The following is a 23,122-nucleotide window of genomic DNA, read 5'->3' as shown; positions in this document are numbered from 1 at the left end:
GCTAGAACTCTTCTGGAAGAGGAGCAACTATTATTTCGTCTGTTTATATTCGGGTCATGACGATAGAGGACTGTTGTAAATGACGTGGGATCCACCGAGCCTTTGGATCACATCTCCCAACTTGCGTTCCTTCTATGAAACCACGATCCACATCTTAGTCATCCAGCTGATCCATAGAGCTTGGAAGCTTCTTGTCCGACACCATGCCTGCTTCCCAAACTCGTTGATCAGGTTGCCGAATTACCTTCGTGGGCAATGCTTATCGACAACTTACCCTGTGGGCTCCTATGTTCCGCGTCCAGGAGCATCTCGACCTTGTTTACCAGGGTAGAGGACTGATCCCTAGCGACACACGTGGCCTCTGACACCGATGAAGGCTCCTGAGGCACAAGATGGGCTCTTGGGCAAAAGGGGCATAAGGTGGAGGACAGTGCATGTTCATAGCCAAAATGGTCGTGCAATGGAGAAGGGGTAGGGAACTGCTCGGGGGTCGTAATAAGGCCTTGGTACTGAGGCATGTAAAGATTTGATAGAGGAGCGTGCGACATCATAGGAGATCGCGGCTGATTAGGAACATGAGATTATTGTTGTAAGGATACGTTTTATAACTATTCTCTTAGAATAATTTTTGTTCATAAATAATTTTTTTATTATATATTCTAGACGGGTTTTTGAGCATTCAAAGACATTTTGCAACCGTTCCAAATTTTTATTTCCGAAATAGACCCTTAAATGTTTTTGTGATTTAGAATTTCTTTTAATTTTTTAAATACTCCTATCACATTTTTCTTTTTTTCTTTTCTTTCTCTTCTTCTTTCTTTAGTTGGTTGCCGGCCATGATGATAGCCAACAACTGGCTAGACAAGAGCCGCCGGCAAGGCTCGACCTCGCCCAACTGCTACAAGATTGGTTGGGTGAGGTCAACCTTCGCCGGTGGCGAGGTGAGGCCGAACCTCAACTAGTCGATAACTAGTTAGGGAAAAGAAGAAGAGAAAAAGAAAAAGAAAAAGAAGAAAAGAAAAGAGAAAAAAATGGTTTGGATTTGTTCTGGAATTGTTTCTAAAAATAAATAAGCAATTTTTTTTACTTCTTGATGTTGTTTCAAATCTCTCATTAGGAAATTGAACTACACCCCAAGCATCGAGTCAAGGAGCCTGAGTTTTGTATTCAGATTGGCCCTCTGATACTTAAGTCAATGCCTATAACTCTGAGAGAGAGAGAGAGAGAGAGAGAGAGAGAGAGAGATAAAACCTTGAGTAAGAACTAGGGAGATAAAATTTGCCAGCCTCCTACTTGTATGCTTGAATCACGACTTATGGGTTGGCCGAGTGATGGTTAATAGACGATGGCTTCAGGCGAGAAGTGACAGAGATGATTTTGACTAGTGGCATGGCATTCGCATTACCATTAGGAATCAATGCACATTGAGCCTTTCGAACAGTAGTTACGTCGTTTTCTCCTCCAGTGAAGTGATCCTAACGTGTTGTCTTGTCAGATATTATCAGCCGGGTAACTCAGGCCCTAAAATAATATTTCTGATGGGTCTTGTCGTCACGTCGTGGCACTTAGCCACTCAGTGCTAGGAGTCAACTGATCAATTTCTATTGTCTAGTAATATAACCTATACCGTGACATTACATTCTATGTTTTTCCTATCAACGATGTTATTTGCAAGTAAAGAATTGTAATTAACTCGAGATTCGCACAAATAGAATTATCATATCCATATTAAAATAAGAGATTGAATATATCAATGCCGTTGATTATAGAATTTACTTTGCATTCTTTAGAGCAGTTAGCAAAGAATGAAAGAAAAAGAAACTCAATGCATACAAATATAGTTCCAATTCAACGTCATGATTCCCTCGGAAAATAATACAATGTGTCCGCGCTAGCATCAAGCACCTAATACATTGTGTCCAAAAAACAAAAGAAGACCAACATGGTAATGAACCAATAGATGTAAAATTAACAAGCAGTTTCCTAAATTAAGCTCTGTACCCATCACAAGAAATCGCTGACATAAATGATACAAATTCGTGTACCTGCAATCTAGACCGGATCGGCCAGTGTCGTGCAGAAAAAATATCTCACGCTATATATCGCAAAATATGATGACAGGAAAAACGGCAACTACCCAGTAATCCAAAACTCTCGAATGTTCCAAGAATCTGACTAGCTTGAGCAGCATCCACCTCTCTTGACAGCTGACACATCCTTACCAACATCAATCTTCTCTCCCTGAGACGGCACAGCCGAGCCATTTGCTTGCTCACTTGTTTCCAGGGCCTTCTTGCTCACGATGTTGTAAATCTGAGTCAAGACTTCGGCGAAAGCATTCTCCACGTTGGTCGCCTCGAGTGCAGAAGTTTCCATGAAGACGAGGGCCTCTCTCTCCGCGAATGATTTCCCATCCTCTGTCGAGACTGCCAGGAGGTGCCGGAGATCGGACTTGTTGCCGACGAGCATGACCACGATGTTGGGGTCCGTGTGATCCCTCAATTCCCTCAACCATCTCTCCACGTTTTCGAATGTGGAGTGACGAGTAACGTCGTACACAAGTAATGCGCCCACAGCTCCCCGGTAATAAGCACTAGTGATGGCACGGTACCTGCAGAAATTGAGGGAATGTAATATAGCGAAAGATAAGGAAGTGTTGGCAAATCACAATCTAACAGTGGTAGTCAAGAGAGGTCTTTAAATTCTTTAAATTGACAACACTGAAAGTTCCAAAAGTTACTATCACAAGATAACTTCTTTAAATTAACAGCATGACAATCGAATGGTCATTATTGCAACATAACTAAAGAAGTTATGTTTGAGCCCATGGCTTCTGGGCTTGAGCGTTCACAAAGCTTCTGGTCTTTTGGGTCTCTTGTACATTCTGGTAGAACAATCGACAAAGGAAGAAAAAAGAAGAAGGAAGAAGCAGAAGCAAAAGTTCAGGGGAGAAAATCTCCAACTGCACCCACAATCATTGTTAAGCATATATGGATGGTCTCTTTTTTAACAAGGAGGAGGAGCAAAAACCATCATTAGCTCAACTATATATATTCCATCACGTTCCAAAACATGGATGTTGAATCCCAATGCCTGTGTGTGGCATCATCATTCCTTATTATGATGAAAAACTTATGAAGGCAATTCATTTGATGAACAGATCACACTGAAGCTGTGCTATGAACTCCCGACATACGGCTTGTACTGAGAAAAATATGCAATATCGTAAACTGAGCCATTAGAAAAGTGAGCCAATTGTACATCTTCTTTTGGCAAGTAGCCCCCATACTTTCAGAACCAGCAAGACTAAGAGGGCACCCTCTGCCAAATATTCTATATATTCTGTTAAAATCAGCATTTACAATACTGTTATCACTTATTTTGGTATAAAACTTTTTACAGAATTGTCAACTAGAGTTCTCAATTGTAAAAAGAAAAGTATATTTTGGTTACTCTATTACATTTAGCACTTGCCATTTTAGAGTATTGCATATTTGTTGTCAAATAATGGAGTCCCAATCTTGTAATTATTAATCTTGAGAGAACATGGACACAAGCAAAGCAGAGAAGCCTCATAGTACAAGGAATTGGGGCTGTCCCACCAAATGCATCAGAAAGGGATTTCTTCACAAATCACATAATGTAAAGGAGGTCAAGAGACTCAAGACCCGATTTAGTCATAGGACTCAAAGCTGAGTCTTTTGTTGGGGCAGTTTCACTTGTACAGCAACACAATTTGCCAGAACTAGCAAAATGTGTGATGTCATCATGAAATTCTCAAACTTCCTTAAGTCACTGTGGATCTTACATGGCTGAGGGAAAGGAAGCTACTTCTTTAGTTAGTAATGTCTTGCACCAATGCATATTTTCATAAGTTTACAAACTTTACCTGAATTTATTATGTGTCAATATCCTGCTTTCTAAATTTTCAACCAAAAAAAAAAAAAAAAAAAAAAAAATTCTCAAAATTTTCAACAACCCAAGGGCATGCTTAACATATTTGAACCCTATAGGTGGGAGCCATAGAGATATTTCCTTGAGTATCTAGTAATGCAGATGATTAGAGTCTTCCTTGAGTAATCCAGAAACCTTGTAAAGCAATCTAACCAAACTTGCAATGACGCACAACAGTTCATTAATGATTCCAATTCCTATAATCTGGTGAACAATGAAGTTCTCTACCATACTTTGATGATTACATCAGGAACTGCACCTTAATGATAAGTGATCTCCACAATATGGATGAAAAGTAAGATGTATTCACATGTTCTCAACATGGTATGAACTCATCCTCAAACAACGCGACCTACCCCAGATGCCCGTTCTACTATTTCTGTTATGTATTAACACCATTCATAATACTGAATACCAGAGTACATGATCGATTTCACTGTTGAAGAGCCAAAATAGGGGTGACTACAATCAAAAGACTCCATAAGTAGGAAATTCGTTATATTATTGATGCGGGAGCATCAGATTCCATTGAAAACCATTTGATGTTCATGCAAGCAAAGGGAAATGTCGGCCACACAACATGATTCAATGGGTCCCAATAAGGATAAGGCATCGAAGATAGGAGTTTTTATAAGTTGAAGAATAAAGGAAGGTTAAAAGGATGTTTCCTAATTTGAGATCTTTCCTAGTTTAGGTTTGTTCCCTAATTTATTGTTTCCTAGTTTGATATTTCCTAGTTTAAGGTTTCCTACTTTAATGTTTCCAAGTTTGATGTTTCCCAGTTAAGTGTCCTAGTCCCTCTATAATAAAGAGGTGCTTCCCAAGTTTAAGTGGCTGAATTGTGAGTTAATAATACGTGAGAATTTATCTCAAGTGAGTGATTCTTTAGATTCTTTATCCAATTTCTTGGTATTGAACTGTCAAGGAGTAATTTTATGCCTTGGTGGCAAACTTTCAAGTTCTTTATCCTTGGCTGGTGGAGCAATCCTTTAGCCTTGGCGGTGAACTCTTTTATCCCAAAGTTCTTTTTTTTTTTTTGCAAACAAATCAAACACTTTTGTTCCATTAAACATGTTCAGCAAGCTCACCCAATCTCACCACGCATCAGTTATTCCATGGGACAAACATGGTGAAGAAAAGAACATCCAGGGACTATCAAGTCCAAAACTATGTTCTTCTGCATCGTTTCCAAAACGATGACAAACATTAAAGACTCGTAAAGCCTATTGGTTCCATAAACAGTAAGTCTCTGCAAGACAAAGTACCACACTAGATGTTCTTCTTCCACAAAGATCCCAATCATTCACACCCATCACGTAGTCAAGTTCAAAATGGCCTAACAATCTAAAAAAACCGAGAAATGGAGGCAACAGAGCAAGGTGTTAGCTCATTCGTGCATCTGGGGGGAATGGAAAGAGCCATATATATCAGCGGATGAATTGTGAAGATCTAACTCGCCATCACCCTTACAAACCAATCTAGTCTCGCCCTGGAAAGGTAAAAAAGCTCCCAGAAAACAAGGGCCATTACCACACAGCAACTGAGGTTAATTCCACAACAGTCCCCTGTAAATTGAACTAGATGGGGAGATGGCCCTGCGTAATGACTTCAGATCTACCAAAACTAGCACCACTAAAAAACAACTGAATTCATCCCAACAAAAGCAGATCAACCATTGCCAAAGAAAATCCCCAAGAAAAACAAGATCCAACTCCATAATATCCTACCTCCAACCACCATTATCATTCAGCAACACACGACCCAGATCACCCCAGAAGCACAATCACAAGGCAATGATGACAAGACTGCGGAGGACGGCAAGTTAACACGAGACATGACAAGACCCAGAAGGGCTTTCCACAGCGAAAGCCATAAAGGCCTCACCTTTCTTGACCAGCGGTGTCCCAAATCTGGGCCTTGATGACCTTGCCATCGACGTTCAAGCTCCGAGTGGCGAACTCGACCCCAATGGTGGACTTCGACTCGAGGCTGAACTCGTTCCTGGTGAATCTGGAGAGCAGGTTGGACTTGCCCACGCCAGAGTCGCCGATCAGGACAATTTTGAAGAGGTAGTCGTAGTCATCCTCTGCTCTGTACCCTGCCATTTCTTGCTCAGACCCAAGAGAGATAGGAGAGAGAGAGAGAGAGAGAGAGAGAGAGAAGGAGGGGCGTTTTCGAGAGCTACACGGCAAGTTGCACGACGTGCTTGTTTCCTTCCCCGTTAAAAAAACAGAGAGCCCCCCTTCTTGGTCTTAATCAAAGGCTAAAGCGTGTGTACTTTTCTCCATTTTTGACGTTTTATTGTCTGGGTAAAGAAAAAGTGAAGACCATTGTGCTGTGCTTGGCTGGTATCCAACATGTGAAATCCTAGTTTTGGTCCTTGAGCTTGCCGATTTTTCTCAATCCAGCCGTCGAACTTTTAATTAATCGAATTGGGCCCTGAAAGTGGCATGATTTTTTCAAATTAAGTCCTTTGGAAGAGATGCAAATAAGGCAGCGAGATTGGATTGCAAAGACTCATCGGTGTGAAATCCTACCTCACGATTGGTTGACTAATCCCCCTCATGCTTTTTAGGCTTTATTGTGTTCAGAATCTCAATTTATATACGCAAACTCATTGAGATAGTGATGCAATTCGTTTTTTTGGGCATTAGTTTGAATTAACATTAGTGATTATAGTTGAAAAGAGTTTGAAGTGAAAAACCATTTTTTGTCATTGTGACCGTCATTTAATACAAGAGATATCATGATCGGACTTTAGACTATTAATGTTAAATTTAACTTTTCATCGGTGCATTCTCCGGTGTCATCTTATTTCTTTCTTTTTTGTCATAATTTATGTCTTTTCCTTTAATTAATGGACTCCTCAAAATTTTCGAACCACAACAATCAGAGGGTCACACCCTTCTACAGATCCAAGTTAGCCTCTTTGCATTGTATGTGTGCAAGTTAAAATTTACATTTACTGCCAAAGGAATCTTCCTTCCTCTATCCAAGAACTGTAACTTCTCAGCACTACGTGTATAACTTCAGGACTAAACAATATCTTGAAGACATCGTTTTTGTTGGGGAGATAAGATCTGGCTTTTCCGAGAAAACGTAATCGAAATTCACTTAAAATGCAAACAACAGCTTTGGAACTTTCCTTGAAAAGGAGGAGGCAAACACTTATAATGGAAGGACCACTGCCTACTTGTTGCTGTCATTATACTCTTATCCCTACATAATTGCTTCCACTCAACATAAAGTGATCTAGAAAACTGAATAAATCACTCTAATGAGCTCTCAATGTCTATCACAGAGCGGTACTTCACATCACCCTTTTGAAGCCTATCAAGAGCTTCATTCGCGTATTGAATGGGAATGACTTTGACCTTGGGATATATCTCGTGCTCGGCGAAGAATCCAAGCATCTGTTGGGTTCATTTTGTCCCGCTGACTGAAGTCTGGGAGACGGTCCTCATGCCTGAAGCCGTAGGTGTGTATGGATTTCAAGATGCAAAACAAGTCATCATATCTGATGTGCCAAAATAGGGACCGGATTGGAAGATAAAGAAGAGATGAACTGTGCTTATTGAGAGAATGCTCACCCATGAGAAGTCTGAGTGGACTGAGCTTTATCTCTTCACCTGGATAGCCAACCAAAGCTGGGACTCCTCCTGTCTTAAGCAATGATAGGTACAGATCAAAAGGGTGGTCTCCAGATGCTGTATCGATTATGAATTCCAGAGTTTTAGACAAACCCTGTAGAAAAAAACAGATCTTAGAAACCCTGAAATGGTATGTATCTGGTATGAACCCAACTTGAGAAACTTAAAAGACTCAATCGCGGTTAATCTTACTGCCATTTATTCCCTGTCAGATGAGATTGTAAAATTTTCGCTTTTAGCAGATTCAAGGCATCATCTTTCTTGGGATGCTTGTGCTGAAAATAGTCAGAGTCAATCCAAAGGCCTTGGCAAACTTCACGGCCAGATGACCCAGCCCGCCAAGTCCAATTACTTCTATTGATTTTCCAGGTCCATTCATCTTGTGGTGAATCATTGGAGTGGAGACCGTGATTCCGGCACACAGCAAAGGTGCTGCTAGAGCTAGGGGATACTTTTCAGGTATTTTGTAGCAGTTGCTGTAAGTTCAACGATTAGTACAGTATCTAGCACTACCCTCGTGTAATCGAACCATCCTCATAAGTGCCATTGATTGTCATCGTGAATCCCTTTGAGCAATAATTCTCTTGTGCGCATCCTTGCAATTCTCGCAAGCTCTACGCGAGTCGAGATAGCTTCCGACACCCTCCAATCTTGAACTTGCCGACGTTGTTACCCACTTCTTGTACAATTCCCACGATCTCATGCCCGCAGACACAGATAATCACCCATCAGGAAGAATAGGAATTCTAAAAGCTGAAGTAGTCAACAATGCTATTTGTGAAGCGAATAAAGAGTAGACGTCATTAATGTTGAGAAGCAAGTAGATGTACAAGTAAAATAATTACTCTTTTTATAAACGATATTACAAACTCTCTATACTATCACTACTCACTTTACTTGCTCACCCACTCACTTTACAAACCACACACGAACACAACTCTGCACACACCCACTCAATCTCTATCACCCTACACTTACACTACAATGACACCCCTACACACACCCACACACCTCACGTACGCACTCCACACACTTCACACACAAGACTCTCTACCACACTACTCTCCATGGACAAGAGCCCTATTTATAGGGCGTAAGGTCGGTCAATGAACCGCCTTCCACACTCTTCCTACTATTATTTTATTACAACTTTCTGATTATCTGTCAGCAATTGCAGCTGAGGAATTCTCTAGAGAGAAAAATCTGGAGGAGTAGAGAGTGAGAGATATCTGGAGAATTCGAGAGAGAGAGAAAGGCGGTGCTTTTTTTTTTTTCCTGACAATTAATACTTACCCGGGAACCAAAGGATACACGGAGTTCTTTTTCATGTTGCGGGTATACACCACATCCGCGTAGCAGATGCCACAGTGAGTGACTCTCACTAATCGCTTCCCACGGCTTTGCCAAAGGATACATTCAGTCACTTAAAAATAGAGAGAGATTTCATGAGGCACGACGTGCATTCAATGTTAAAAAGCCTGCGCATGTAAGAAGCCGTGTTACTATTATTGCAGCACTAATTAAACTTATCACCTCCGCTCGAGTTCGTAAGAAGAGAGATGCCCTGAATCGTTTCTTGCTGCCCATGCATGGCAGTTGTTGCTCATCTCTTTGTCCGATCTAGTTTTACCTCTAAAGAGACGAAATACTGAAATGGGTATGAAGTTTTATGAGATCTTTTACGAGATCAGACGCAAATGTTTGATGATCTCTACTGCGGGGGTCGTATACCTTTTCCGGCTTTCCAAAATGAGCATTGAGGGAAATTAATCCCTCTTAAAATTTGGCTCATAGCAAAGAAGGGTTCTGCAGTAATCTTCAAGCTTGTTTACCAAGCATGGCCCTATAGAAGGAAATTAGATCTCTAAAACCCATTCCCTTTCCATCTTTCATCATTTTTATTAATTCTCATTTCCTTCAATGCATTTCTGTTTTTGAATCAATTTTACTCCACCAAAATGATGCAATCTTCCTTTCTATGGCTCGGCAAATGGAAATAGGAATTTTAAAGATAGACATAACATATTGAGGCAATGCTCGTACCATAGATTTGATTAAAATTTATTTCCCTGACTTTGACATCCATTTTTCCTTTCACCCTTTCAGTGTCATATATGTACGGGCTAATATCCATACAAACATTTGTTTATTAGAAGCTCCCTACTCTGAAAGAATTCCCAAATACTTTTCTGTCTTCTCCACTTCAATGACTCGCAATTCATTTGCCATATTCCTTCTTAAATTCTGTGGACATCTTGAATGAAATACTAGATTTGTTCAAATTGATTTCTTGGCTAGATGCATAATAGTATTGGTTCAGAATTGATGCCACATTTTGACACTCAATCACCATTCCATCTAAGAATGGAATTGTCCGCAAATAACCAATGAGAGAGAACTAGATATTGCTTGTATAGTCTAATTCCTATTATTGTACCCTCCTCAATTGTTGATTTGATAAAAAAAGACAATGCATTGGTCATTAATATAAAGAGATAAGGCGAAATAGGATCTCATTGTCATATACCTCTTGATGATTTGAAAAAGGATAATGGCTCCCCATTAAACTTTACACTAAAAGAAACAGTTCAGACACAAGTCATCACCCTATTCATCCATAATTCGTCAAATCTCATTTTCAACAAATTACCTTCTAAGAAATCCCACTCCACCCTATATCGTAAACCTTCATATCTAGTTTCAATACATCTTGAAATTTCTTCTTTTTGTTACGAAATCTCAAATGGTGAAGCACATCTTGCACAATTATAAAATATTATCTTGTTACAAAATCTCAAATGGTGAAGCACATCTTGCACAATTAAAATATTAGCTTTCGAGCTTCCCATTTGGAAAACTACCTTATGAACCTCCTCCATCGTAAGTTCAACAGTCAACTTCTGATTCATCGCTCTTGTGACCAAGACTGGAGAATTTTGAAGAATAGCTCAAAGTTTCGAGTGCTCCCAGTGCTGTAAAGAATTTTGTAGTCGTCTCTTTTTAACTCTATAGGGTCCCAAATCCAAATATTCTCAGTTTTTTTCAGAACTGAAATTCTATTTCTCTGTCTCCCGGGAAGAAATTAGGATTATAAATCAATACATTGGCAAAGAACCCCCTTTGGATATTTGCATGCGTCATCAGGTCTACTTAGGGCGCATTTGACAACTTACCAAATAGTAACTAATTCTATTATTTTGTTCCAATGAATAGATTTGGAAGAGAAGTCCATTTAGTAATTTTTTTTATTTTTATTTTCGAGAACAAATTTGTTTCCGGGACTAAATTTGGAATACAATCAAAGAGTAACAAAAGTTGCTTCTTTATTCTCAAGAACAATTCGAGAATCAAGCCAAGCCAAATTTCCTTTTTCTTTTTTCTCTTCTTATTTTCTTTTGTTCTTCTTCCTTCTCTCTTCTTCTTCCATCGCTGCCGCCATCACCGCTGCCACCGCCATCCGCCGCCATCCATCGTTACCGGTCATTGGGGTCAAGTTGGGAGAGGTCCAGCAAGCTCGCCAGGCTAGGGTGAGGTCCAGCTAGCTCACTCAATCATCGTTGAGCCTCGTTGGGGTCTCCCTAGGCCATTGATGAGCCTCGCTCGACCAGGTGAGGCTCGGCCAAGCCTTGGCTAGGTAGGCGAGGCCCAACCTCGCCCAAACTGGCGAGGTCGAGCCTCATCGGTGGTTGGAGGAGTTCGGTTGAGCCTCGCCCAGCTGTCGACCACGCTTCGGCAAGCCCATTGGCCCTTGTTTGGCCAGTCACCAGTCATCTCAAGGCCAACGACTGGCCAAAGTTTGAAGAAAAAGAGAAAAGAAAAGAAGAAAAAAAATTAAAAGAAAATGGTTTGGATTAGAAAATTTGAGGACAGTGCTAAATGTAATTTTATTCTAGGAATAGAAATTTTTTACAGTTACCAAATATCTTCAAATGATTAGAAATTATTTCCCAAAACATAATAAAAAAGAATATCTTCTAATTCTAATTAGAAATTGTTTCTAGTAACATAATGGTTATCAAACGCATCCTTAGAGGCTCGGATCATAAGTTTTCTGAAGTTTTGAAGTGTCTAGAAACCTCAAAGTTGTCTAGAGAACAACTAGTGATAATCTCCGATATTTTTGCACATAATTTGTTGAATCAAGAACCAGGTGGTTAGGCACTCCTCAAAACAATCCTAAATCTATTAAATGGACACCAATTGGGGAAAAGTACCAAAAAAGTCATAAACTTATTGCATTAGTACCAATTATGTTATAAACTTTTCAATTGAACCAATTGAGTCCTAAACCTTTTAATATTGGTACCAATTCAGTCCATCCAGTCAATTTTAGTTGGCGGGCGCTAACATGGATGTAGCCGGTGGTCGACGTTGACGTGGCAATTTTTATTATTTTTTTTCGAATTTTATTGTTTATTTATTTGTAATTTATTTTTTTATTTTTCCTTTTTATTTTCTGCCTTCTTCCTGGCGGTGGTCGGCAAGAGCCGCGAAGCCCTTGCCTACCGCTGACGAGGGTCGTGGCCCTCGCTTGGCCTCTCCTAGGGTTGCCGGCAAGGCGGCTTCGCCCGGATCTAGGAGAGACCAGCCTCACCCGCGGTTGGCGAGGCCATGGCGGCCATCACCAGGGCGGAGGTGAAGGCCATGAAGCCCTTGCCAGCTACCAGCTAGGGTTGTGACCCTCACTCGGCATCGCCCGGGGCCGTAGGCGAGGCCAACCTCGTTCCGGCCTTGCCCCCGAGTCCCCGGCACCTCCTCCACTGTCGACCCTGGAGCTTCTCGACCTCGTCATCGCCACCCTCACCTTCACGAAATCCCAATTCGAGGCCCTGGTCCCCCACCTCCCACGCCTCACGCCGCCGCTCCTCCACCCGATCTTCGCCTCTGAAACCCTAGCCCGCCGCCCCAACAACTGAGGGCTTCGCGGTCCTCACCTCCGCCCTGGCGATGGCCGCCATGGCCTTGCCAATCCGGGCAAAGTCGCCTCGCCGGCGGCCTTAGGAGAGGCCAGGCAAGGGCCGCGACCCTCGCCCATTGGCCGACGAGCCTCATCGGAGGATGCCGGCCACCATGAGGAAGAAAACATAAAAGAAAAGGAAAAATAAAAGAAAAAAAAAAAAGAAAAAAATTAATAAAATATTAATAAAAAGTTCGAAAAAATAATAAAAAATCTTAAAAATTATCACATCAGCGTTTGGCCATCGGCCGACGTCCACATCAACGTCGGCTGGCCAAAATTGGCCAAATGGACTGAATTGGTACTAATATTAAAAGGTTTATGACTAAATTGGTCCAATTGAAAAGTTTATGACTGAATTGGTACCAATGAGATAGGTTTATGACTTTTTTGGTACTTTTCTCCACCAATCGGGGCCTAAACTCCCAAATTTACCAATTAGTTGTAAACGTGTACATAATTTTGACATAGTTTTTTTCAATAAATTTTTATTGAAAATCGTTGACGAAATAATATGTCATGTTAGATGATTAGCGATGATTAAATTACCATGATAGCGATTTCCAACGAAAATTGATAAGAAAGACTATATTAGAATTTCGTGCAAAAACATTTTTATTCCTAAAATTCCTAGATCTCGTGCCTTACGTCAAGTGCTTGAGGGTTCTGGGTCATAATTTACTTTGTGCCCAAAGGACAAAGCTACTTGATTGGCATTGGCTTGATATGTCATCCACAGGGCGCAAGATATATACCTATAAGGCAGTAATACCTACACGCTTCCAATTAATGTGAACATGATGCGCGCGGAGCTATCATGTGATTGGATCTATCGACTCGCATACATTAGGCTCCCATGAACTATAGGTACATAATGTATAATTATGACTGTTGTATTGCATCAAAGTAGTTGTTCCTTCCAAAAGTTAGAGGTGGAAAAAAGGACAAATACCCACTTTTTAACTCATATATTAGTGGGCCAGATTTTATATAGATTAGGTAAAATTTTAAATATAGATCATTATGGGTCATAGAAGCAAAGCCTAATCTGTTTTGATCAGTCTACAACATATCCATTTTCAATCCATAACACTCAAAACTCATATCACCCAATGTACAAATGTTGCTAGGGGTGAGCATTGGTCTAAGATCAACCTTGGAATGACCCAACCTGGATGATCTTGATCGGGTTTCCAAGGAAACTAGGATGATCCTTGATCCTAAAACCCCTGGACTAGATCTTGCATTATGTGGGCTAGTCATCAATCTTGGAAATTTTGAGTTGGTCTAACCTAGACCAACCCTATACATATTATATATATTATATATTTTTGTCTATCCTAAACCCTAATGCATCCTTCTCTATTCTCTTTATAGTTTAGTTTGCCATGTAAATTATAAAGTAGAAAGAAGCCCAACACTAATTCGAACAAGAAAAAAAAAAAAACCCTTTTTCACTCACCTTGGCCTCGCTTGCCTACTTGCTTTGCTCACTGCTCGCTTCGCAACTCGCTTCTATCTACTTGTGTTGTCGCTCGTATCTATTTACTCGCCTCGCTGCTCGTCTTTGTTCCCTTACCTCGCATGTTCATTTTTATGGGTTGTTGCTAGAGGCGAGCATGGTTTGGGCTAGGCCAATCCAACACCTAACCTAGAGACTAACTTGTATAGTATTAGTTCCCAATTTTTGAGACCAAAGACTGACTCTGTTGAGCCTAGGATCAAGGACTGGATTGACTCTATGGGTTCGATCTAGTTCTAAGGTTGACCCAGGACCAAACGATTATTATTATTATTTTTGGCATTCCTTAAAAGGACAAACGAACTATTTGAAATTATATATCTATCAACAATGCAACATTGAGCAACCATACTATGAACACTAATACATATCAAACATAATTATAAGATAAGATAACAACATAAATTTCACACTTGCTAAAAGCAACAAATATAGGTGAGAAAAAGGAACTACTCGAATTAGGAAAGCAGGGACGGTTCGGTCCCCTCCCAAAGGGCATTGGTCCGGTTCCCCATTCCACAAAATTAGAATTAGTAATTTTCAATCCTTGGTTCCGAGAACAAAACCAACCAAGGGATAGTTTATTAATTTTGAAGTTTCTAATTTTATTTCTTAATATATAAATTAAATTTAAACTAAAATCTTCATGGAATAAAAAATGTCTAAATTGAAGACCTTTCTCATTACAGTTGAGGTAGCAACCTCACATGTGACCAAAAGACCATCAAAATCCTTCTCGTTCCTTGCTACTTAAAGAGGAAGCCTACTTATTAGTTTCTTCTTTCACCCGATGTGGAACTAAGGCTCTAAGAGCTACATCCTCATTCAAGAGACTAGGCACTTCAAGTCTCCAAGAGTTCCACATCGAGCAAATACTCATAAAGCATAAGGAGATTATCTATAAAACCCAAGCCAAGCATGACAGTCCGTTGGATTGGACCGGATCGGAATTGACGGTCCTATCCGATTCCCGATTCAACCTTGAAATTGGATCAGAAACCGATTACTCCTAGTGTGCGCTCTAGAATGAGAGGAACAAATCTATGGGTTGGACGACTGTAGTTTCCTATTTTTATCAAAGACTTCTTTGTGAGATACATATCAAATGTTATATAATATCATAGAACATAAAAGGAACCACAAAAAGACAAGAAAAGACGTCTTCGTTTTCACATTTTTTATTTTATTTATTAACATCTTTTCATTTTGTTAATTTACTTTTCAAATGTGATATAATTTCTTTTCCATATAATATTTTCACATAAAGAGGTGAAAATGGGTTAAACTGGTTGGTATGTACTAGGTTAAATATGAATGTGTGCTACTAATATGATTTTGGTTAGGTATATGTTGAATTTGGGTTGAGTCGAGTATGGTTGACTTGGATCGAATCCATTTTGATCCATTCATATCCCACAAGACTCTCATTTGACAGGTTGAGCAAGGACAAGGATTGTAGGAAAAAGAAAAGTCAAAACTCCTGTTTCAGGTGAAGTATGCGATGACGTTCTTGAGATTGCTTATGCGCCTATATATAACCTACATATGCGAAGCCCTCGCTAAATTACGTCCTTGCCTAAGTTACATGCGTGGCCACTTTGACAATTCCTATTTCTATGGATATTAGCATGCGCCATCAGGTCCACTACGATCATAAATTTTCTGAACTTCCAAGGAGTGTAGAGTCTTCAACGTTGTCCGGAGAACAAATGACTCCGGAAACAATTCCCAACATTTCTTTACACAATTTGTTGGATCAAGAGTACGGAAAACAAAAAAATAAGAAGAAGAAATTGCACCTGAATAGTTAAATATAATGGGCCCTGTAAATTTGGCAAATCTTATTATACTCAATTGCCTAGATGAAGTTCAGTACATTTATTACATCCATTAAATAATTTTGCATTGCATATAGATAACTAATCATATAGAGATCGCATCCTTGGAGCGTTGTGAGATCTAATCACGCAATCAATCATGAGTGGCTTACTTTTGTTCGGCCATATAGGTTAATAATAAAAGATAAACATGTTTTATTCCCTAGATTCGATTATGGATCCGATAAAGCTAGTAAGAACACCTAGAGGGGGGTGAATAGGTATTTGATAATTTTTTTGAAAAGTAAATAAATTTCGAACAAGGTCTAAGAATCAAATAGTCCGATATGCAAGTCATCAGACTTTCTGATGAAAATTCAGAATAAGATAAGAAATGGAATAGATTTTTGCAAAACTTAAATGATGCAATAGATTTAAATGAAAAGAGTTAAGAGAAGAGAAAACTGCACACAAGATATATAATAGTTCGGTTTAGATTAAGCCTAGGTCTACTCTCCCACGTTGGTAACCTTCTAGCTGGAATTCACTATAGTATCAACAGAGAAGTATAATATTTTGAGTGCAAACACTCAGTGGAAGATTTCTTTTCCCTCACTAAAGGCACATTTGGTAATGTTTATGTTTCATTGAACAATTTCTAAGTATAAGAACGCGTTTGGTAATTGCAAAAATTTCTACTCCGGGAATAGAAACGCGTTTGGTAAACTTGTATAAACTTTTTGTTTTTTTAATTTTTAAATAATTTTCCTTTTTTTCCTTTTTTTTTTCTTTTTTCTTTTTCTCTTTGGCCGGTCGCAGGCCATCACTGTGGCTGGCGATCGGCTGGGCAATGTCTGGCGAGCTTGCCGAGCCTCACCTGGCCAGGTTAGCCTCTAGTGGGCTCACTAGTGGCCTAGCAAGATCATCGTTGGCCAGGCGAGCCTCACCAGTCCACTGGCAAGACTCGGCCTCGCCTAGGTGGTGCAAGGTTGGCCTCGCCCTAGCTTGGCGAGGCTTGGCCTTGCGCTGGCTAGGAGGCCGAGCCTCACCGGGCCACTGCCAGGCAACACCGTCCTAGAATTGGCCAGGCAAGGCCGAGCCTCGCGCGGCCATGGTGAGGCTCGGCCTCTCCGGGGGTCGACGACACTTCGGCGAGGTCGCCGGCCGTCGTCTAGCCAGTCACTAGCGTTGGCCATGGCCAAAGCCAGTGACCGGCAAAATGAAGAAGAAGAAGAAGAAAATAAGAAGAAAAGAAAGAGAAAAAAGGAAAAGAAAAATGAGAAGAAAAAAAGTGTTTCTCGGAAGTGTTTATGGGAACAAGAAACAAGCTTTTTCTACTTCTTGTTTTTGTTCTGAATTTTTTTCTGGGAACAAAAAAAAATAGATTTTTTGCTTCCGAAAACAAAAATGTAAACAAATGTGTTTCTGTTCTTTTTTTATTCCCCGGAACATAAGAACAAAAATTTATGTTTCAGGAACAGAAACAGAAATAAACAAACACACGCTAAGTCACTCTTCTTGTGATATTCTCTCTTGAATACAATTTGTAAGGGCTGTCAATGAAGAAGTGGTTAGAAAGACTTCAAACTTTAGAATTTCAATTTCCACACTCTATTTCAATTAGATTAAATGAGCTCCTTAAATATTTTTCCATGCCTCACTATTCGTTGGCATTTTCCAGAGAATTTTTTTTCCAATCAATCCGTTGGATAGAATTGATTAAAGAAATATTATAGCCATTTGAAAATTGAGATGAGAATCCATTGATTCATGTCGCCCATACAATCATAATCTTGGTTTCCAAAGTAACACGTTATTTATGCAAGTCATGGATGGAACCGATTGATTATATACCATGTCTATTGACTTAACAAATCTCTCTTTCAATTTCGATCTTCAAGAGTGTGAATCGCTGGGGCAAAAGGTGCTCAAACAAAATGTGGCTCTCGATTAGCTTCTAGGATGACAATAGGGGCACTAGGAAGATTCGGTTCCTCACCAAGCAAATGGCGTTGGAGAAGAACCAATTTCTCACTAAATGGGGATAACATTCCTCGATTGATTGATGAATTATAAGAAGAGGTCAATTGCCAAGTTTTTAACAAGGAAATAACCTCCATTGGTTTGCTGGGGTCAAGATGCTTAGTAGGCAAAAATGGTGTTGCCAAAAGATGCAATTGGCGAAGAATGCCATACTTGCCAAAGAAAGCACAAGTGACTGAAAAGAGGCTCAAACAGTTGAGATCAAAAGAGGCTACTAATGGAGCAAAACCTGTTTTGTTGGGTGAGCAACAAAACATATCGCAAAAGAGGGCATTGCAGAATTGAGTAGGGAGAATATCATGGTCCGTGAATTCTCTTTTACTCGTAACATTTGTGAGTGGTGCTTGGAGTTATCGAATGAAGAATGAGGATATAGAGAGTATAAACACAACTTGTTCGTGGGAGTGTCATCAAGATAATTGGTGCTGGGAATTCTAGGATAGAAGGATTTTACACTTAGGAGTTCTAAAGGTGGGGTTGGCCTCTCGTGCACAAATTGGTCAGGAGCTGATGTTGCTCTTCTAACGAGGCCATGGCAAGCCGAAATCAATTGTTGCACCTAAAGAGATCTGCTATCTCACTCAATGGACTAGATGTCTGAGTTAAACTGGGTGTGGTACAATCTTGTATAAGGAAGCTATTCGCCATTTGTTCTCCTGAACAACCATGGAACGACAACTAGCCTGGTGAATTTCACTCGCCAAGTACCACACGGGTTGTTCTACAGCCACGGAATTATCAGCCTATGACACATTTATCTAAGAATCACATGCATAGTTAAAGTAAACATACATGCACACCCATCGGGCCTTGGTTCTTACTTAATTAAGCAAGACTAATGAGCCAACACCAAATCACTCATACAATCATCAAGTGCCAAACACAATCATATGCATTTCTAATGAATGAAGTGATGTTATGTATGCATGATTGATGTAATGCCTCATTTTATTTTTTTTAAAAATGTACTTGAAACATTATAGGAAGATGATGTACTTTGACATTGGTACATCTTGGCTACGGGACATATTAAATTCCCAAGGCTAATGTGGAGTGCATATCATGCACTTTTAATGGATATTGCATTCATTTTAAGTACGGTCCAAATCTGAACAAGTTCAATGTCAAATTAAAGAGAAAATAGTGGAAGTGAGATAGGATTCCATTATAGCTATGGGGCACAGTCAAGGGTAATCCGAGACGCATACCATGCACTATTAACAGATGTAACAGGCATTTTGCATATAACAAAACTTAAACGGAATCAATCTCAAATCGAAAGTGAGGGAATGCTCAAACAGTTGACGTTGGAAGCATCACGAGTACTAAAATCACCTTGACGAGCGAAATCAATCTTGCTATAAATCAAAAAAGAAATTGACAAAGGTCCATAAATGACCTTCTCATTTTTCAAGGATTCTTGACAACAAAGATTGGGAAATATAGAGTAAATTTCATGAACGTGACTAATCCCAATTCAGCATGCAAGTCGTTCTACAAAATCATAGAAAAGAATTGCATCTAAGAATCATCACAGAAACCATCAAACAGGGAAATCAAAATTAGAGCAATTGGGATATGATCCATGGATAATTGGCCCTAAGAAATTTACAGGACATCAAGCACTCAATAAGGGACAATTTTCATGTAGGAAATTTTCTATGATCAGCTACACTTGAATTTATGAAAATTCAAGAATACATAACATCACATCAGAAACATAACAGGGCAGCAAGACATCATGACAAATCAACAGCAATTTATCATAGTAAACGGTATCAAAAAATTTTGAAATTTCACCACAACACAGTCATGACAAAGACAAGCCAACATCAAAATCTTTCCGAAAAATCCATGCAAAAGTGATAAGAGATCTGACTTTACAAGGACAGAAGAAGCATTCCGAATTTTACTCACAGTAAATTTCAGGGAAAGCTTTTCAAGAATAGAACATGGGTTAAATGACATGTAAATGATGCAAAATCGGCATCATTAGAAAGTTTAAGGCGTGCCCTAAGACATTCTTAAAGATGTTGAGTTCAGTTATGATCAAATTTATGGTCAAATCAGTTATAAGCATGACAGAACATGATGTATGATAATTGGCTCAATAAGCTACCTAAACAATGTGTAAAAATTGTGAAATTTGAACATAATGTAAGGTTGAATGTGATGAACAAGTATGGTAAGAAATTTGACCCTAGATCGATGCAGAAAAATTCACACAAATTCATTAACATTGATGGATGACTTACCATTATGGAGAACTTATGACAAAGATGCATGACGATTTCAGTAATAATATGTTAACTTGGTGCATGGTTTTCACATGACAAATAATCTTCAAATGAGGCATGCTATATATCGTTATGAAGTTTTGATATGCTCTAAGTATGTCTAGAAGACATCTGCACTAATTTCGCTATTAAGGAGCTCAAACGAAGACGTTATTTTAGGTACATAATTAGCCATAATTGCAGCAAAAGGTTATACAGAACATGAATGGTTTTCAATGATCTAATGACATGTTAAAATTCTACAAAAATTCCTGATTGTTTTTCATGAAGACACCAAAGTCTAGTTTGGTTCACAAAAAACTTACGTGAAAATGAGAAAACAAGACAATGTAATAAATGTTTCAAATCGCAACAGTTTGAATATGTCTTCACACAAGCGATTAGCCTAGTAAACAATGTTCATTTGGCGTGAATTATACCTAGTTAGAAAGCTTATGATACATTCTACAATCTTGAAGGACAGAAATCCAATCCAATAAGCTTACTACCTCACTTCAGAGCAAACAATAGTCAAACTCAAACAAGGCAGAACAGTGCAGTGATGATTTTTTGAAGATTTGCCTAATCAACTATATTTCAAAAATTCTAGAAAAAAGTTAGGTCATAAAAAACATAACTTCGTACAACTTTCATGAAAGAAACCATCTCCAAAATCTCAACACAAAAATTAGTAGAAATTCAACAAAAAGTAAACATGCTCGGAAACCGAAACAACCAAAACAACACATAAAACTAGCAGAAATCATCCAATTTCCGAGATGGATTTGAAATATCTAATGAACTCTGTTTGAAGCCCGTAACATATCAAATTGAAGTTTATTGAATGTAAATTGAATGTCTAGAACTCCTCGAAGCTAAATAATGAGGTTTAGGATCTTAGATCAGCCTTAACAGAAAGTCAGTCCAAAACCTATGATTTTTTAGAACTAAGTAAACATGTAAAATCATGTTCAACCTCATCTTCAATCAACACAACATCATCAAATCTCATCATATAACATCCAAATCACAGATCTAAATATGAGATATAGACCTAAGGTTTGAATCCTAACCTTGATACACTAGCTCGCTCTCGCTTCATTGGATTCAAGTTTCGATTAGTTACCTTCGCATGATTTTGACAAAACAAGCTCGATTGATTGACAATCAAACCTCCGCAACACCTCACGAGCATGAGGATCAAGGCGGATACCGTGGATAACCAAAGGGACTAGATCGGCACCGATTGGACCGCCAACCAACGGTTGTGAAGGACCAATTTGGTTTGGATTACTTTGAATTGCCAAAGGGAAAATTGGCCACCGGAGCTCATTTGATGGCTCTCCGAGTAAGCCTCCACCGCTGGAAGGTTTGGAACAAGCTGAGGGAGTGATCGGCGATGGCCAAACCACTGATGAGTGTGATTGGATCGTCGATTCGACCAGTAGAATCTGCTGGTTCCTGAACCGGTTTGATCACCGATCTTTGAATAGTTGGAGAAAATGGCCGAGATGGGTAATGCCGGTGAGGATCTCAATTATTGACGAGATCAGTGGTGCTCAGTGTGAGACAGCGATGCACGGAGGTGGTGGCACTACACTAACAAGAGCTTAGGTCGCCATCAATCGACGCGGCAAAGGGCAGCAGCAGGCGGAAAGCGAGTGAAGGGGAGAGAGAGAGAGAGAGAGAGAGAGAGAGAGAGAGAGAGAGAGAGAGAGAGGATGGCTAGGAGAAACAGAAGCAGGCAGGCGTTGGTTTAATTTGACGGTCGAAACTTGATTAATGGCCTAATTAAATCCATTAAGGGTTAATCATAGTCAAAATGTATCATGTGATCATCTGGATGGTGTCGATATACCAAAATTAGAAGTTTGAATCGAATTTACGATTAAGGCCTAATTAGTGATAATTTTATAATTACACAATTTGGGGGCATTTTCACAAAATATGGAAAGTTGAGGGGCGTGGGAATGAAACACTCCCTACGGGAAGCTCATGGGTGGTAGCCAATCACCAAGAGCCAATTAGTGGAGGGTCGAACCAGCCTCCTCCATTGGTGGTCCATTGGACTGATCCAAGTCGGTTCGACTGGTTCGGTCATGGTTTGGACGGCTAGGTTCTTGGGGTTTTGAATTGGAAGGAAAATTTGTTTAATTTGAGGAAAAATGGTTCAATTTTAAAGAGACTAGGCTAATTAAACCATATAAATGCAATCAAGTAATTTTCTATTAGCATAATTACTTGATTAATATGAAAAATATTAGACTTGCATCGTGGTTACATGCAATTGGACTTTGTAGGCTAACTTGAACAATTTCACGTAATTTCTTGAATATTTGATTAATTGTTCATACTTAGGGTAACCTGATGTATCCAAATTGTCTTTGAATTGATTTGACGACTTTTATGCTAAAAATAAACCAAGGTTTAACAATGAAATTGAACTTTAATTTGCAAAATTAGACCTTAGTCTCAAATGGGTCAACTTAAATTTCTTTAATTGAAGTTCATTAGCTAAGTTTTCCTATGTTCAAGAAGCTAAATTCCTCAAATTGAAAATTTCCTAAAGGAATTTCCCAAAATAAACCCTGGATTCGAACTTGTATGAAGAAAATGGATGAAATGGAAGTGTCCATTATCGAATTATGAAGAATTGATTCGAATCCCCTAATTAGGGTTAAAAGTGACAATTCACATTTCAACATGGCCGTTCTCAAAATTGAATGAACAAGTGAATGGATAATGGTTCTTAGATCAAATGTTGTAAAATGAACTAAGCCTATTTATGACTAGAATGAAAGTAAATTTATTTTCAGCCGATTTTGAACTTAAAACCAAAAAATTGGAAAAACAAGGTTCTTAATTAATTTTTGCAAAATTTTCAATATTAAAGTCACATTAAA

General features: G+C 39.3%; 1 protein-coding gene and 1 pseudogene across 1 annotated transcript; both read right to left on the bottom strand.

Annotated features, from left to right (window-relative positions):
* Nucleotides 1-1,826: 1,826 nt before the first annotated feature.
* Nucleotides 1,827-6,225, bottom strand: LOC104440885 (ras-related protein RABA1c). The gene is made up of 2 exons (XM_010053873.3): nucleotides 5,839-6,225; nucleotides 1,827-2,611 (listed from the first exon to the last, which is right to left on the bottom strand). Exons 1-2 carry the CDS (start codon nucleotides 6,057-6,059, stop codon nucleotides 2,176-2,178), a joined length of 657 nt encoding a protein of 218 aa, XP_010052175.2. The 5' UTR covers nucleotides 6,060-6,225; the 3' UTR covers nucleotides 1,827-2,175.
* Nucleotides 6,226-7,044: 819 nt separating this feature from the next.
* On the bottom strand, nucleotides 7,045-8,088 carry LOC108959186 (annotated as a pseudogene).
* Between the last annotated feature and the right edge of the window lie 15,034 nt (nucleotides 8,089-23,122).

This window comes from Eucalyptus grandis, chromosome 4 (assembly GCF_016545825.1).
Source record: "Eucalyptus grandis isolate ANBG69807.140 chromosome 4, ASM1654582v1, whole genome shotgun sequence".
Classification (NCBI taxonomy): Eukaryota; Viridiplantae; Streptophyta; class Magnoliopsida; order Myrtales; family Myrtaceae; genus Eucalyptus; species Eucalyptus grandis.
This window is presented reverse-complemented; position numbering and strand designations above follow the sequence as displayed.

Coding starts and splice junctions, on each gene's coding strand:
- LOC104440885 (XM_010053873.3), bottom strand. CDS start 6,059: ATGGCAGGGTACAGAGCAGAGGATGACTACGACTACCTCTTCAAAATT. Junction 2,612..5,838: donor GACACCGCTGGTCAAGAAAG/GTGAGGCCTTTA, acceptor CAATTTCTGCAG/GTACCGTGCCATCACTAGTG.